The sequence below is a fragment of the Austrofundulus limnaeus genome, unplaced genomic scaffold, assembly GCF_001266775.1.
Source record: "Austrofundulus limnaeus strain Quisiro unplaced genomic scaffold, Austrofundulus_limnaeus-1.0 Scaffold342, whole genome shotgun sequence".
Taxonomy (NCBI): domain Eukaryota; kingdom Metazoa; phylum Chordata; class Actinopteri; order Cyprinodontiformes; family Rivulidae; genus Austrofundulus; species Austrofundulus limnaeus.
In genome coordinates this window covers 303,467-319,534 of record NW_013952744.1, presented here as the reverse complement: position 1 = coordinate 319,534, position 16,068 = coordinate 303,467, and the positions used below count along the sequence as shown (strand labels likewise).

Sequence of the window (16,068 nt, the reverse complement as noted above, 5' to 3'; positions counted from 1 at the left end):
ATATATATATTAGCATCTTCCTACCATTCCCTCATTTTCCCAAGTCAGTCGCCTTTGGATCTCACACAAACAAAATCTGCCAGAGTGCAATAATATGAACAGTTGTATAAACACCACAGAGTTGGAGGATGGACTGGGAGATGGATCGACAAATTGGGGCCTTGTCCTCAGTAATGAGGGTGTGTTTTTGGTTAGTCGTGGTAAAGAAAGAGCTGAACTGAAAGACAAAGCACTCAGTTTACTGGTCTGTCTATATTCCAACCCTCACCTATGGTCATGGGGTATGGATCATGACCAAAAGAAAGAGATACCAGATACAACCAGCTGAAATGAGCAGCAGGACTCATCCTTGGAGACAGGGTGATGAACTCTGTCATCCGGGGGTATGCTGATTCTAATGACACAGCTCCTTTGAATTGAAAGGAGTCAGTTGAGGTGGTTTGGGCATCTGATAAGGATGCCTCCCGGACACTGCACTTTAGAGGCCCATCCCACTGGTTGGAGACCCCAGGGAAGGGGGAATTGTATGTTCTCTCTGACCTGGGAATATTTCTTATTCCCCAGGACAATCTGGAAAGTGTTGCTGGGGACAGAGAGGTCTGGATTTCTCTCCTAGACCTGTTACCTCCATGACCCAAATACATACGGTAAGTGGCAGAAGATGAAGATAGATACTAGAGACACTAATATCTCCAAACCAAGAATTTAACTCAACATCAATCAATTACAAACTAATGTGATGCGAACATTCGTTATGTTGAGAGTTTCATAGATCAGCATATATGAGAAATAAGCTTCATTAGCACACCAATGCAGAAACTACAGCACTCAAGGAACAGCATGTAATCAGCCTGTGAGATTAGTTTTTCCTTGAAGATATTTTTAGATTGGCAGGTTAAGGGTTGTTTTTGGACAATGACTGAATGAACTCAGAAAGAGAGTGAGATACTCACAGCTGGTGGACACTACAGTTGTAAAACTTGATCTCCGTGCTAATGAGCATCTGACCAGTCTCTTTAGAATTGAGCCTCAGCTCAACACCTGACCAATCTAAAAGAGAAAAGACAAGAAATCAAACATTAAACTTGTCCCATTTCAGCTGATGACAGTAAACTAATAACTTAACAAAAATTTTTAGCCCTAAATCTAAAACTTAAACCTTAAAAATCTTAGAAGTTAAAACCTGTGACGTTCGGTCACTAAGGGAAATTAGAAAGAAAAAACAATATTAAAAACATTAAACTGTCATATTTATATAATGCTTTGTATTATAGACACATTTTCAATTAACACACTTTTTAATATTTATACTATTCAAAATCGTTGAATTTCCTCATTTCCTGTTCAGATACAGGACGAGACAAACCATGGGAGGCTCACAAGCTCCACCTCCAGATTGCGCAATCCTTTCAACCCCACTCTGTCTCCACTTGGATTGTGCAATCATCCTGCAGGTTATGTAGTGGGAACAGAAAATATCTCTAAATGTCGCCAGCAAAATTTTCTGAATGTTTATTAACTAAATATGTATTTTTGTAACATGTTCTGTGAGCTGAAACGGCTGAGAAAAGACATGAGGGGAAGTGAGCCTCAGTAGGGGGCGCTCGTGAGCTCAGAGAATGCATGAGCTGCAGCAGAGGTTAGTTGCAGAAGAAGAAACAAAAAGTTACAGTTAGCAAGCATTTTTGGTCCTTGTTTTGTAAACTTTCAGTTTACAAAGTAAAAAAAGGTAAAGTGAAGCAGAGATCCATTTTTTTTCTCTCTTGCCAAACTTGATTTTTAGAATGGAGGATTATATATTTAAATATCATTATTTTCTAAACTGCACTTGGAAGCAGCAGGTAAATAAGAGCCACACCACAGCTGAGACTAAAGCTAAACTGAAACAGTTGGACACTGTGTGGATGTCCTGAGAGAAACTTTTTCATCCTGCCATGTTTCAACTTGTGACAGTATTTGGACTCTGGGTGGGATATTTTGAGCAGTGCATGGAGTTAAGTTATAAGTAAAGGTAGGACATAATAACATTTTAATGAAATGTGCATCAAATTAGATGCAGGTTGTGTAAAGAACACTGATATGAGATATGAAACATAACTCATTAACTTCTTCCAGGTGAATAAGTTGTTCTGTAGGGTTCATATATTCAGATGAACTTAGTGCCTCACCATCCATGAAGCTCACCGCACGTCACTGGTTAAAACTCAGACTTAGGCATTAATGATGGAACATCAGTCAGTTTAATGCCAAAAAATAGAAAAGCTGTGCGTGAAAAAAGCTAACTCTAAGTAGTTATTTCCTGTGTTGCTCACATGGTTGTGGTAAGATTTTTGGTCCACTTTTCTTTGCAGCATAGCTTCTGTTAATTGAGGTTTTTCCATCTGCCCAAGTATGGTCCTTTATCTGGTACAGTTTTGTGGCCAAACAACTGATTTCAGAATTGAGATTCAAATGGTAATAAACCTTTGGTGTGATGTTTACAGCAGTGGGAGGGGTCTCCCAGGAGCCCTCCCACTGCTCCTCCCAGTAGTGAAAAAGCTGCATGCAAAAATTAATGTCTTGCAACCAGATGACCGGGAGTTGACTGTTCCGCTTAGGTAGGAGTATGCTGGGCCCTTAACTGGCTGCACGGTCACCTGGTACGTCAGCTGAAAAACATGTCCAAATCATCACTCCTTAACCACGTGCTTGAAAGTTGGTATGTGGTGTTTGTGCCGCCATGCTGTTTTCCCTCAATATGTAGGGATGTGGATAAATTTTTAATCCTACACCAATATTAAATCTGACAGCGGATTCCAAAAGAACATTTCAAACCATACAAAATAACACCAAAATCATGTGATTATCTGAAGTATGAGGGAAGTTATTGATATTTGTTTAGGTGAAATCAGCTCATGTTTTCTTGCTGCAGTTCACAGCAGAACCAATGGGGCCTTTGTGACCATTTCACCTTGCTGTTTTCTAATTTTTCCCCATAACTTCCTCACTGTTCAAGATCGCCATGAAATTTTAGGAAAAGATTCCCATTCTGGTTTTGTAGGAAGCATCTTGTATCCTAAAAAACTAATAAAACTTAATAGTAGCCAATTCAAAAGTAGCAGAAAAGGTATAAAATAACATTACAAGGCAAACTGTAGTATCAAATCAACTTAATGTGTCTTAGAAAGTAAGGAAATTAAAACAATTTAAAAACCATGTGGACATCTGTTTTGTAAACAAAGCTCCTCAACCAATGACAGCGTGTTAAATGTGTCAAGTGACAAAGACGAGCGTCAAAACACTTTGCAACAAGCGCTGTTCCGGATTAAAAAAACATAGTTCGACATTTCAAATCATTATCAAATTTGGAACAAGGGCAGGTAAAATAACATTCTTCATGGCAGCTTATCTCTTTAAGGGGTCACTAGAAAAACTCGGGTGATTTACTTTGATCCTCTTCAAAAAATTGTCTCTTCAAAACGCATAAACAAAAATTAAAAACTCGAAGACGAGGCTGTAGCTAACTACCTGACGGCAGCCCGATTTGTTGAAATTCGTAGAAATRACGAAGCAGGAGGAAATTACAAGCAAACGCACCGAGCAGCCTTGCAAAATCTGGTCACAGCAGTTTGGGAAGAAAATGGCAGCAGCTGCTGATGAAATGTCAACATCCCTACAAAATGACCCCGTGCAATATTGGTAAACAGCTATACTTTGATCTCATCTGTTCAGAGGAATTTGTTCAAAAAGTGTTATGGTTTATTTAAATGTAACTTTGAAAACTTTAGTCATGCTGCCGTGTTGTTTTTAATCAGACAATCAAAATCAGGGAGTAGGAGGCTTCACTGACCCTCGTTCTGTTCTCGCTGCAGCACCTGTTGGGAATCAAGGTTTGTTTCACACCAGTCGAAATAGCAGAGCTGTATTACACTAATCTTCCAGGAGCTGACAAGAAGGTACAGAGTTCCTGTCTGAACAAAAACTCTTCCAGGAGTTTCACCCTTAGTGGGAAAGAGTGTTTTTTTTTTCATCGAGTCCAATGTTCACAGTGTTTTTCTGACTTCTTTTTCCTCACCTATTACTGTTCTTTTTTGGGCATTCTTTTACACGTTTTCATCTCATTCTTTTGTCATCATTTCCTCTCCTCCAATTTTTTTCCCTTAAAAATCACCTCTGCACGATCAATGCTGTCAAGAAAGACTTGCTCAAGGGCCAAAAGATGGGAAGATGATGGCAGGAAGGCCAGCAGGAAGTGGCCCCGAGGGAATGGATAGAGCAGCAAACAGCTGGATGAATTTCTATCTGGATGATGGGGAAAGGCTTAACGGGAGGATCGGTTGACATTTACCTGAGGGAGAACATTCATATTAGTGCCTGATGCTCTACCCTGTCCGGGAGCTCGAAGCAAACAGAGCTGTCATTTACTCATAGGGGGCGGGGGATTACCACATCTAAAACACACAGTGATCTTCACACACTGCATACGATTTATTATTCAGTCAGGGTGTTTAGTTTGCCTCCATGCAGCCATTTTAGCTTGAGAAAATGAGACATTACCAGTCAAATGGCAGATGGTAATCATATACAGTATATTGTCTACAAATAACCTGCAAAAGCAAATGGAAAATATGTGTCATTTAGTTAGCATGTTCCCAGATAACTTGAAAAATTCCCATGAGTTTAATAGAAGGTATTAGCATATACTGTATTTTTGTAATATGGGTGAAAACTATYGGTCTGTGTCCATGCTAAAACTGCTTTAAGCTACATTTAAATTGTGGGTTTGGAAATAGCTGATAACATTAACTGACATCACTGACTAACATTTGGGTCTGTACCGCTTCTAAAAACAGTCCASGCACMAAAAAATGCACCCAGAGGTATTTTTACTATAATTAAATGTATTTTTTGTGTCTTGAAGTGACCTGTTTTCAAACACCACGGTTTGTGATGTCACAAACTGTACTCCAACCCACCCCAACCTGAGCCCATTCCCACTCCTGAGACTCCGCCCACTTCTTCACAGAACGGTTCTGCTGTTTTAGAACAGTCATGGAGAACAGAGATGTGTGGCATAATTTTATTTTTATTTAATTTTATTTTTGATGGCAATATTAACAAAGAAATATGTAGTTTGTGTAAATAATTTCACCATGGACTACTTTGGAAAAAATAGTACTTTTCACTGAAAAGAAACTGAAAGTAAACTTTTGGCGGTGGGTGGAGCAAATGTAAACAAAAGGTTGGGAGGGGGTTTCCATAGAAAATTATGCAAAACAGCACGTTCTGAAGAGAGCTCAGATCAGACAGAACTGAAATGTGAAATTTCATTATCTGAGATTAATTTTGTGAATTAAATCAAATGAACATGTTTTGTATATCCCACAGATGGATCCTAATTTGTTCTAGTTCCCCCATATTAGGTCACCTTTTAACCAATCAAATGTAACTTTAAAACCACTGATGGGTTAATTCAGAAAGAAATTGACAGAAAGATGTGGATAATTTAGACAAGAGTTGACATGGGATGCTAAAATACCTTAGCCATTTTTTAAATTTGTTTATGATCCCCATTAGCTTCCACCACAGTAGAGACTACTCTTTCTGGGGTCCAAACAAACATAAAAAACACATTGGTCATTGCATCTCCACACCTGCAGCTGCTCTGTGTCAGTATTAGCCTGCAGTAGAACCTAAAATAACTAGATAATGCATCTAAGCACACTGCAAAGAAAAAAAAATATTCAAAAAAGATTTGAGTTTTAGATGTTCAGTTCCCCTTTATATTGGAATTTTAATTACGTCTCCACACCCTCGATTTTGAGACACAGAAGAAAACAACTCTTTAGTTTTTCTACAAATTCAAAACAATCAGTTTAAAGTAGATCTACCTTGGTCAGTGGGAATGAGGGGGACATCCTTTGCAGCAGGAGACACGCAGAGTATCTGATTGCCATTTACTTGCCCTTCAATCTCTGTCAAGTTGCCAAAAGAGCAGGTTATGCCTGCAGAAAGGTCTGGAACATCCGTCACCTTCACCAGCAGCTGCACATGGGACATTAAAAATAATTAGCAAAAACAATTATCACATATCAGGCAAGGATCAGTAAATATTAAGTAATATCACATTTTCTAGCAGTGATACATTTATTTATTGACCAAAGTAACAGGTATAAATGATTTTGTGCATCAAGAACTAATATTAAATGATAGATCTTTGGGGAAAGTCTGAGATAAATTCTAAAAAAAAAAACCACTGTGTCTAGAGCGCCAAACAGAAGGAAGAAAAGAACACTGCTGTTGGCAAAGCTGCCATTCTGCTTTGCCAAGAGTTGTTTCTGTGACTTTAAAGCCAACAAATGAGAGGAACAGGACTGCATTTATGCTCTATACTTACACTTGGAAGTTGTAATTTCAGAGCTGTATAGGAAAACCATGACTAAAAACACAGTATGTATGGAAATTATATTAAAAATAGTCAGTATAGGCAGGTGAAGGATATTTTTGTATTTTTTCCCCACTGCCTTTGAAATTACATGAAAAGGCAGGTGCAAGACATACAATGTTTCCAGTGCATATGCTATACAGTACACACATGAAAATGCTCATACAAGCTTTTGAAGTCATCTTCTGGGAAGCAGTGACATTGAGGCTGGACTGTTCAGCAGCTTTATCTATAAATAAATAGATGTATTCTGCACAGGGTGCGTACGATCTGCTCTCCAGCTCAGAGAAGCAGTCTGGATAATTATCACCATGGCATTTCACAGCCTTGTTCCATTAGCTGTTATTTTCGGGCCACAGCTTTTGAAGTTTCTCTTTGTTTTATCTGCCTCTTGCTAAACATTGCAGGGCTACAGGGACACCGAGGCAGCTGAGAGGCTTAACTGCAGCTCTTTCATGAGACTACACTGCCTCCCTCGTTAGTTGCCTTCCTCTGACACCCATCTAGAGGAGGGTTGATTTATCTTTTTTTTTTTTTTTTTTTGCTGAGGACCTCTTGTCTTCCCCTGGTTTACGTTTCCCATGTTTGTGGTGCTTCGCTTCGAGGTGCTAGAGAGATCCTTGATTACAGCAAACACAGCAATCAATGTCTTTTGTTCAAGTTCAGATTTCCAACGTAACCTCGCACATTAATTAGTTCTCATCATCGACAGACACATGTATACAAATAAACAGTCTTACATTTGTTCATACACACACACACACAAACATACAGAGACTGTACTTTGGGTATGAAGCTGTTGGTCTTTTTGTCATTCTGTCTTCTCTGATAATGATAATCATTGTGATGAAGGTAGTGATGATGATGGTTATGATGATAGTGGTGAGTGTTTTTTGCAGCTCGGCAGCCACCAGCGTAATTAGTGGCAGATTTTTAGCAAGGGTAATTTGAATTTTTTCCCCCCTATTTCTCTGTATGTCCTGGTACCCACATGAGGAGGCTGTGTTGTCATGGAGACGGCTGTCTGGCCTTCTGGAATTTGCAAACTGTGCAAATGGTCTCTAAGAATGGTAAGGTGGAATGACTCTGTCACAATCACGGCTGACATGAAAGACACTATTATTTGCTTGCATGTGAATAAACTGCTCTTTGAAAAGTGGACAACAAGGCGAAATAAGCAGAATAAAGCTAAAACATCATGCACAAATAGCTTTTTCTGTTGATAAATTTCTGTTGCAATTTGTAATGTTACAACAGAAAATTATCACTGTAGTAAGAAACATGCTCTGGACATGAGGAATCAAATCAAATTAGCTTTTTGTATAAACCGCTTTAAAACTGTGGCCACTGTGGGGCCAAAAACAATAAAACAAATCAACAGTAAAAACAAACAAAAACAGCTAAAACAGACCAAGGTCTCGTGGTAGGTTAAAAGCCAGTGAATAAAAAGTTTTAAGATTTGTTTTAAAAACAGGCAATGAGGAGGTCTGCCTGATATGTAGGGGTAGCTCATTCTAGAAGAGGAACAGAAAATGCTTGACCCCCTCTTAGTTTGCTTAGTCCTCTGTACTYTAAGGAGCATCTGAGGGAAGCCAGAATAGGTGTAATGTGCTCCCTCATATGTATTCCAGTTAGCCGACAAGCAGCAGCGTTCTGAGCCAACTGGAGCCGTGCAAGAGAGGACTGGCTAACTCCAACATAAAGTGCATTACAGTGATTCAGCTGAGAGGTGATGAAGGCATGGATTGCTGTTTCAAAGTGCTGGTGTATAAGAAATGGCTTCACCTTTACAAGCTGCCTGAGGTGAAAAAAGCTGGACTGAACTACTGCACTAACTTGGCAGTCCAACTTAAAATTACTATCCATCTTAAAACCCAGATTTGTAACAGTAGACTTCACATGGCCTGCCAAGGGACCCAAATCAACAGAACACACAGGAGCCACGAGGGCCAAACACAATCACCTTCGTTTTCTTCTCATTGAAATTTAAGAAGTTCAGGGCCAACCAGGCTTTAACATCATCAAGACATGACAGCAGGGTTTTTAGGGAGCAGGCATCACTTTTCCTCAGAGGGACATACAGTGCATCTGGCTGTCATCAGCATAAGAATAAAAAGTGATGCCATGTTTTCTGAGGATAGATCCTAGGGGAAGCATGTACAGGGAGAAAAGCAGGGGTCCCAGTACTGAACCTTATGGGACCTCATCTAAAAGTGGAGCAGTGGAGGATTCACAAGCCCCAAGCCCAACAGACATAGTCCTGTCTGCCAAATAGGACCTAAACCAGTCCAGGGCACCTCCACCAATGCCCACTAACTGCTACAGACGATTCAGCAGAGTGCAGTGTCTACAGTATCAAAGGTCAAGTCGAGAAGGAAAAGAGCAACACTGTCACCACTATCACTTGCTTTGAAAACATCATTAAAAATATTTAAATTATGTTCATCAAGAAATTATTTTAACAGTGTATAGMTAGTTTTCTCTAAGATCTTAGAGAGAAATGGGAGCTTGGAGATAGGAATGAAGTTTGTTAAAACAGTGTTGTCAAGACCAGGCTTCTTCAGCTAAGGTTGCACTACTGCATGTTTGAAGCTGATGGGGACAGCACCAGAGGACTGGCTACTATTTATAATAGAACCATCTGTCCACTGATAGAAAAGATTTGTTTAAAAAAGYGGGGAGGGACCACATCATGAGGGGAACCAGGTGTTTCATATGGGCCATCACACCCTCCAACAGAGGAAGAGTCATTTRGATAAGAGCACAAGTGGTCCTTTAAAATTTGAAAGGAAACCTGCAGCTTGTCCTTCTTCCATGTACAATGAGTGTTTATACAAAACCCTGGCATACACTTTATTCCATGTAAAAWTTCAGATGCATAGATAATGAAACCAAATGGAAAATGTGAGCTATTCACATCTACTTCATGACAAGCGTTGACATGGTTCTGCAGTTACATGTCCATTGGTGATACTTGGAGACAAGACTGTGACTCTGTCAATGATGCAAAAACAATGATTGTTAACCAGAGACACGATGAACAAATAATACATCCTTATAGATGAATTACATTCTTGTTACACTCTTGTTGGAACTGTACCTTATGCTGTGGCTGATGTTATTTATAGAGCAATATGATAAGGAGCGCAGATTGAAGCAAAAGTCAGTTTTCCTGATGTATATGGAGCTACTGTGAACGAGTTGATGAAGAAAAGCATGAACACAGGATAAATGCACTGAACTTATGTAAGGCTTTATCAAGTCCTAAAGTGCTTTACATTTAACACATTCACCCACTAATGGTGGTAAGCTACAGTACATTGTAGCCACAGTTGCCATGGGACACACTGACAGAGGCGGGGTTGCCATACTGCGTCACCAGCCCCTCTAACCACCATCAGTAGGCAAGGTAGGTGAAGTGTCTTACCCAAGGACACAACAATGGAAGGAATGGGGGATCGAATCGGCAACCCATCGGTTATAGGACAAATACCCTAACCACTCTGCCACAGGATGAGTTTGTTATCAGAAAATATCATCATCCTGTCAATGTACAAACTGGGGTGGCTGTGGACAGATCACAGGTCCATCACAGGGCCATCTGAAATAATCCATGTAAGTGGTATATATTAACAAATTAGATACAGATTCTAAATATAAAGTAATCTAATTCATATGTTTCTGTCTGACTATATTTTCCCAACATCTGCTGGTGTGTGCCACTCTGACCAAAATGGTGACAGCTTGATTCCAACCATACTGTTTGACACGCCTCTACCTTGTTTAGAAGAGTCTCCAACTTATAACACGGCAAGTTCCTTGACTTCCTGTGTGGAGACGAAACATCTGTCCAGGGGATATTTGAATCTATTTGCATTTTTAAAGGAAGACGTGTCAAAAAGCCTGTTTCCAATTACCAACAAAGGGTTACTAGTCTCAGTGCATCTGTTCCACATTCTCCATAATGTTAAAATATGAAACGTAGGTTTAAAAATATATGATGACTTTAAATTTCCATATGTTACAGTCAGATCACCAGCCAAAAGCAGCTTGCCAAAGAGTCTATGGCACCACAGCAGTAACACAGTCACATCAATTCACTGCTGGCATCAGCCTCTCACAGTATACACACTAATGCTTATTCTACACTGTTAAGCTGCTACACTCTCATATATAAGGGTTATACAATAAAGGCTATTTAGTTAGATATCTCAACCCTTAACTCTCAATTAAACTGACTGGCTTGAATAAAATGCAAACATATTTTGTTGCACAACATTGTTAATAAAGTCACTCTAGTGTTAAATGGCCATAATAAACATCAATCAGGTGTAGTTTGGCAGTCTGATCACAAGTGAAGTTTGGACAGCCAATCATGCTGCTCCTGCTATTGAAAAGCTTTTTTTTTTTTTCTGACAAGTGGTATACCATCTTCACACAGTGGCATGTAATGCGAGCAATTAAAGTATGCCACTATAACATCAGAGACATGCCAAAACACCTCTGGATCGATGTATGTATTGCTTGTGTATGTTCAGCACATACTGTATGTAAACAGCTACTGACTCAGGATTTCTTGCACTTTTTTTGAGAAGATATAACTTAACATTAAATATGTAAATAGTTTACACATTTTAATGTGAGGTTTTACAAAAATGTTACAAACAACTAATATATACTTGTAAATAGTTCATTGAACAACCACAGTTTTTAGAAATACAGTTCGATTCTGGCTGGACTGATGAGTGGGTCGAAGACCTAAGTGAACTGCTGTCAAAACTCTCGTCTCCATGTTATTAATTTTAGGAGGTTCTGGTATGGAGGACCCAAAGTGCAGAGCCAAAACAGAAGAAACACAAAAAGAAAAACTACAAGTTTTAATAAAAAAGCTATGTAAAAGCTATGTTAAGCTGACAAGATGGCAGAAAATTGCACAGGAGCAATAAAACAACAGGTAGAACACAAAGAATAAGAAGTGAAAATAAGTATGAATAAATAAAAATGTGAGTGCATGTGGGCTTGATGAGCAGATGAAGAACAGCTGTGAGGTGCTGGGAAACCAGAGGAACCGAGGTAAAGAATGACAGTGACACAGGAGGAAAACAGAGCAAACTGAAACACTCAAAACACAACTAATATCTAAACAAGGTCAAAACCTGGAAAAATAAGTATAAATAGGAGACCAAATACCTAGAAATAACTAAAACTGGTAACCACACAAAACACATGATCAGGACTGGTGTAGAGGTTAATGAGAAAAAAATATACATTTTAAACCACCTTTACTCTCAAGTCAACTGATTTGAGAATTTTTTACTTCTGGTTTCAACTGTACATATTTACATACAGTTTTTATTATATTTTAGCAATGTCCTTTGCTCCCCTTGGATACATGGACTCTGTTTCAGTATCCATAATTTTTATTCAAGAGTTTGTTTGTTATAAACCCATATTAAAAATCATATGGTTCCACCATGTTCTGTTCTGTGTGAACAAATCAGGTAGCATCTGAACACCTGGAACAACACAACAAAGTCYTAATCAGCATCATAATGACACTTGAAAGAGAGGAAGAGGTCGTGAGGGCGAGAGACGTCAGATGTCTAAAATACATTCTGGCTGCAGTGAACATGCGTCATTGCACAAGACCCTGGAGTTGCCAGTGCATCACAAGCACTTTGTCAGCTTGGATTAAACTTGTGAGAAATCTCTTGAAAACCTTCAAGACAGCCACTCTAGGAAGAGAGCTTGCCATGTGAGTCCACATTAATTTTACATCTTGTAACTTTCTAAAMCTTACTGTAAACAAATCAAGTGGGAAAAAAATGAAAGATGAGTGTAAAATGACCTTTGCCAGTGTGGGTTTGTAAAGTCAGAGTACATGTCAGAGCTTCTGCAGAAGATGAAGAGACTTCATCTCAGCGTTCACTAATGATCTCTGCCCGTTTATCCTTCGTCTATGTGGAAATAACGTACTGTACTCTGCTGCACCCGGGCAACTTTACCACCTACACACCCTCCCACACAAACATGTTTTGGCACACATATCCACTGCTCTGTAACAAGTGAGCATATGTATGCCTAAAACACCCACATGGAGCCCCGTATAAACCTCCCATCTAATGTTTATACATCARCCCCAATCAGGCGTACATGATTTTTTTTTCTTTTTTGGCTCATTAAAAAGGAAATATGGTGGTAGATGTTTTTTTTTTTTTTTAGTTTGTAAGGACATTTTTTGTGTATTTTCAGTGTGTATGTGAAAACTTACAGGAACGCTTGGCTCTGACACTGCGATGCTGTCTGGGTAGACAGTGGCCTTCACACACTGGTTGAGAGATGCAGCGAAACGATACGGCTCATCTGCACGCTCGCACCGATTCTTCTGAGAGCATCTGAACAGAGGAGGAGAACGGACACAAAATGCTGATTTAACACAAATATGCATGTGAGTTAAAGTAAGAATGTGCACCTTGTAAGCAAGACCAAAGTTATAAAAGAGAAAATTAGAGGAATCACATGCATATAATAAATATACAGATATTCAAAATAGAGACGTTAAATAAGTGTCATTATAAAATCAATTTTCAACAATTTCAAGTGGGGGTAAAAGAGAGATTGTTACAGAATGGGAAAAAAAATACAAGGAAAAGACCAATAATGGAGAAAATAACCCTTCATTATCTCTTCAATGCAATGCTAATAGGGCTGTTTTATGACAGCACTGACTGCCTGTGTTTTAATGCCATGTTTGACAAGACAAAGTGTGAGCACTCGCACATTTCATCCACCTATTCATCCCCCTCCTCTGCCTGAGTACATGTAGACCAATCACTAGCATTTATTTTTAATGACAACTTAAATTTATTCATGTTTTGTGGTGTCTTTATTAGCCACATAAAATCATGTATTTTCTCTTTATTAAAGGAACAGCTCAGCTATTTGAAGGTGAGTTTCTGTGGAAAAAGTAGAAATATTTAATATCTTACCTGATCTAGAGAGCTAACAAACTAACAAGGAGCCCAAAGACAAGACTAAAGTGGATTGTTGCCATCTTAAAATAGTTCTAGTCTCTAAACTTTCATAGCAGTATATGCAAATGTTATTTTATTAACCCTTTCTGTTGAAGTCAATTTAGATGCACACTGTATTTGTATAATTTTGTTGTTATTTTCAAGAGCAAATGGTGGAAGTACCAGCTACCGATAGCTGCATACAGAAGGCACTAGCTACTGCTAATATTTCCTCTGGCAAATAACCAAATAACTCTATATAAATAATYATGTCAAATAAAAATGGTTGATGTACAGGTTCATAAAACAGAGTTTGCCTGAATCACTATGAAGTTTGAGAATGGAGTTTTTTTTTTAAGATGGAAGCAACCCACTTTGTTATTGGCTGCGTCAGACAGGCCTAGCTCCTTTTCTCTGAAGTGAGGCCATTCAAAGAGCTATCTCTAACAAGTAAGGTTATAGTTAATAATGTGTAAATTGTCACTTCTATTACTTTCTATTATCTTATGATTCCACTTCTTAGAAGTATCTAAGATATACCGTTCATAAAAGTCCATCTAGAGAAAAGTGGAGTAAATTAGCTCACGCTATAAGCACTATGAAACAGGCATAGGGCTGCTGTTAGTTTCTCTGTGTTATCGTGCGTCTGTCCCTATCAACTAAATTTAACAATAATAATAATGCCTGGATAGGGCTGCCACGATTAGTCGATTAATCGACGACTGATGACTAATTTAATAATCGATAAATCGTTTTCTGGGTTGTTTTGTTCTTAACTTTGTTTTTCTCTCCAAACTGCTTTGACACCTTCCACTGCCACATCTGCCTTTCTGTCCTTGACACACATGCACAGTAGTGGTAACTGGGGTAGGCCGTGGACGTCACAAGACATTATACAGACAGGCTCTGGTATCATGGCTACCTGACAACAGAGCTCAAAAGTGTGGGATCATTTTAAGAAAATGAAAGAGAAACCTGTGCAATGCAATATCTGCAAGGCAGAACTTGCCTTCCACGCAATTATTTTTAGTTAGCATATAGCTAAAATCTAACTATGGTTATATAATAGCAGCTGCATTCTGACGCGATAAGCTGTATGTTTTATATTCAGTTAACGTATGATCTGATTAGTCGACTGAAAAAAATAATCGGTGATTAATCGATTATAAAAAATCGTTTGTGGCAGCTCTATGCCTGGACTATACATTTAAAGCACTAGAGCTTTTGCTTACTGAAACCATGTTTGTCTGCAAAAGCAGATGTGAAATGATGAACTTCCCATTAGCAAGATGCAGTTTCAAGGAAATACAACCTCATGGGTTTTATAAAAGTTTTGCTTCTGAAAAGGCATAACTTCTTGATTATCAAGAGCAGCTCTGAAGCCACCAGTGGGTAAAATATTACACCAAACTATTAATGCATAAAACTCAAAGAAAAAAATGTAATGCAGACAGAATATCTTTGTAAATAGCTGAATAAATTCAGGGACATAACTTGAACAAATCAGAAGACACTTACTCCTAGGAAATTTTAATAGCCAGACATGATCTGAAGTACCAAACGACACCATCACATCCCTCATTAAAACCTGGCCTCCTACTCCCCATTAAAACTGAGTGTCTCCTCTCCTGTTGAACCAAACTCTCTCTGTCTTCAGTCGAGCCAGTAGTCGCTACGTTTGGCTAACTGGCTGACTGGTCACAGCAGCTCTAATTGGACACTGATGGGTCAGCCGCTGTCCACGGTGCTAATGTACTATTACAACTCTGTGTGTGTGTGTGTGTGTGTGTGTGTGTGTGTGTGTGTGTGTTGATGCTCATATCATGCTTCTTAACCACATACTCTCACACTGACAGACTCTAAGCTACATCTTCATCCAGAGCCTTCATGTGTAATTATGTTGTCAGAAGTTCAAGCAGACTCACATAAACGGGCTTCCACGTCCACACACRGCCGCACACGCACAATCAGTGCTCCAAAGTGTAGCACTGATTTCCTGTTTTACTGCTCGGAAATATATAATGAATTGTCTACACTTTGAAGGTGACTTACGAAAAACTATTTTCCGTCTTTCATTTCACATGTTTGACTCCATCCCAGCTACGTTTAGCTCACGTTTTGCTCTCCATTATCTGCTCTCGCTGTTCCCTTGCGTTTTCACAAGCTGAAATTAGTACACCTTTCAAAGGTGAGGTGTTACCCTGTTGGCGACGTGGCATTTTTTTTTCTGTCCACAATAGGAGCAGAAAATTATACTTAATGTGCTTTGAGGTGTGGGCTGCAGCTCCATGTTTTATGCATGTCTGCAGGCTGTATGGCTACAGATGCAGAGTCTGGGTTGTTATTAAAGGACAAAAAGCTCTGCATTGATTTTCCTCAAAGTGAGTTTTTTTGTAGATTTTTTTATTTATTTATTTATTTATTTTTGGCGGGGGGACGTAAGATGTAAGCCCAGCGAGGTGGCAGGGGTGGAGGAGGAATGCAGGAGGATGACTGCGTTGCTATGGTTTCTGGAGCTGGTCATTATCTTTGTGTGGTTAGAAGCTGACCCTTTGCCTCCCTCATTAGTTGAAGAGCACGCCACAGAGTGTTGACTAAAATCCTGCCTTCCTCATATTCCCCCTGCTGAAC

General features: G+C 39.1%; 1 protein-coding gene across 1 annotated transcript in view; it reads right to left on the bottom strand.

The window, feature by feature from the left end:
• Nucleotides 1-16,068, bottom strand: part of LOC106527772 (plexin-A2) — a gene marked incomplete at its 5' end in the record, with an annotated part of 281,724 nt that overhangs the window by 118,866 nt on the left and 146,790 nt on the right. Inside the window, 3 exon segments of the mRNA XM_014022759.1 lie at nucleotides 954-1,050; nucleotides 5,871-6,024; nucleotides 12,696-12,819. Of these exon segments, the coding sequence (XP_013878213.1) occupies nucleotides 954-1,050; nucleotides 5,871-6,024; nucleotides 12,696-12,819 (375 nt within the window).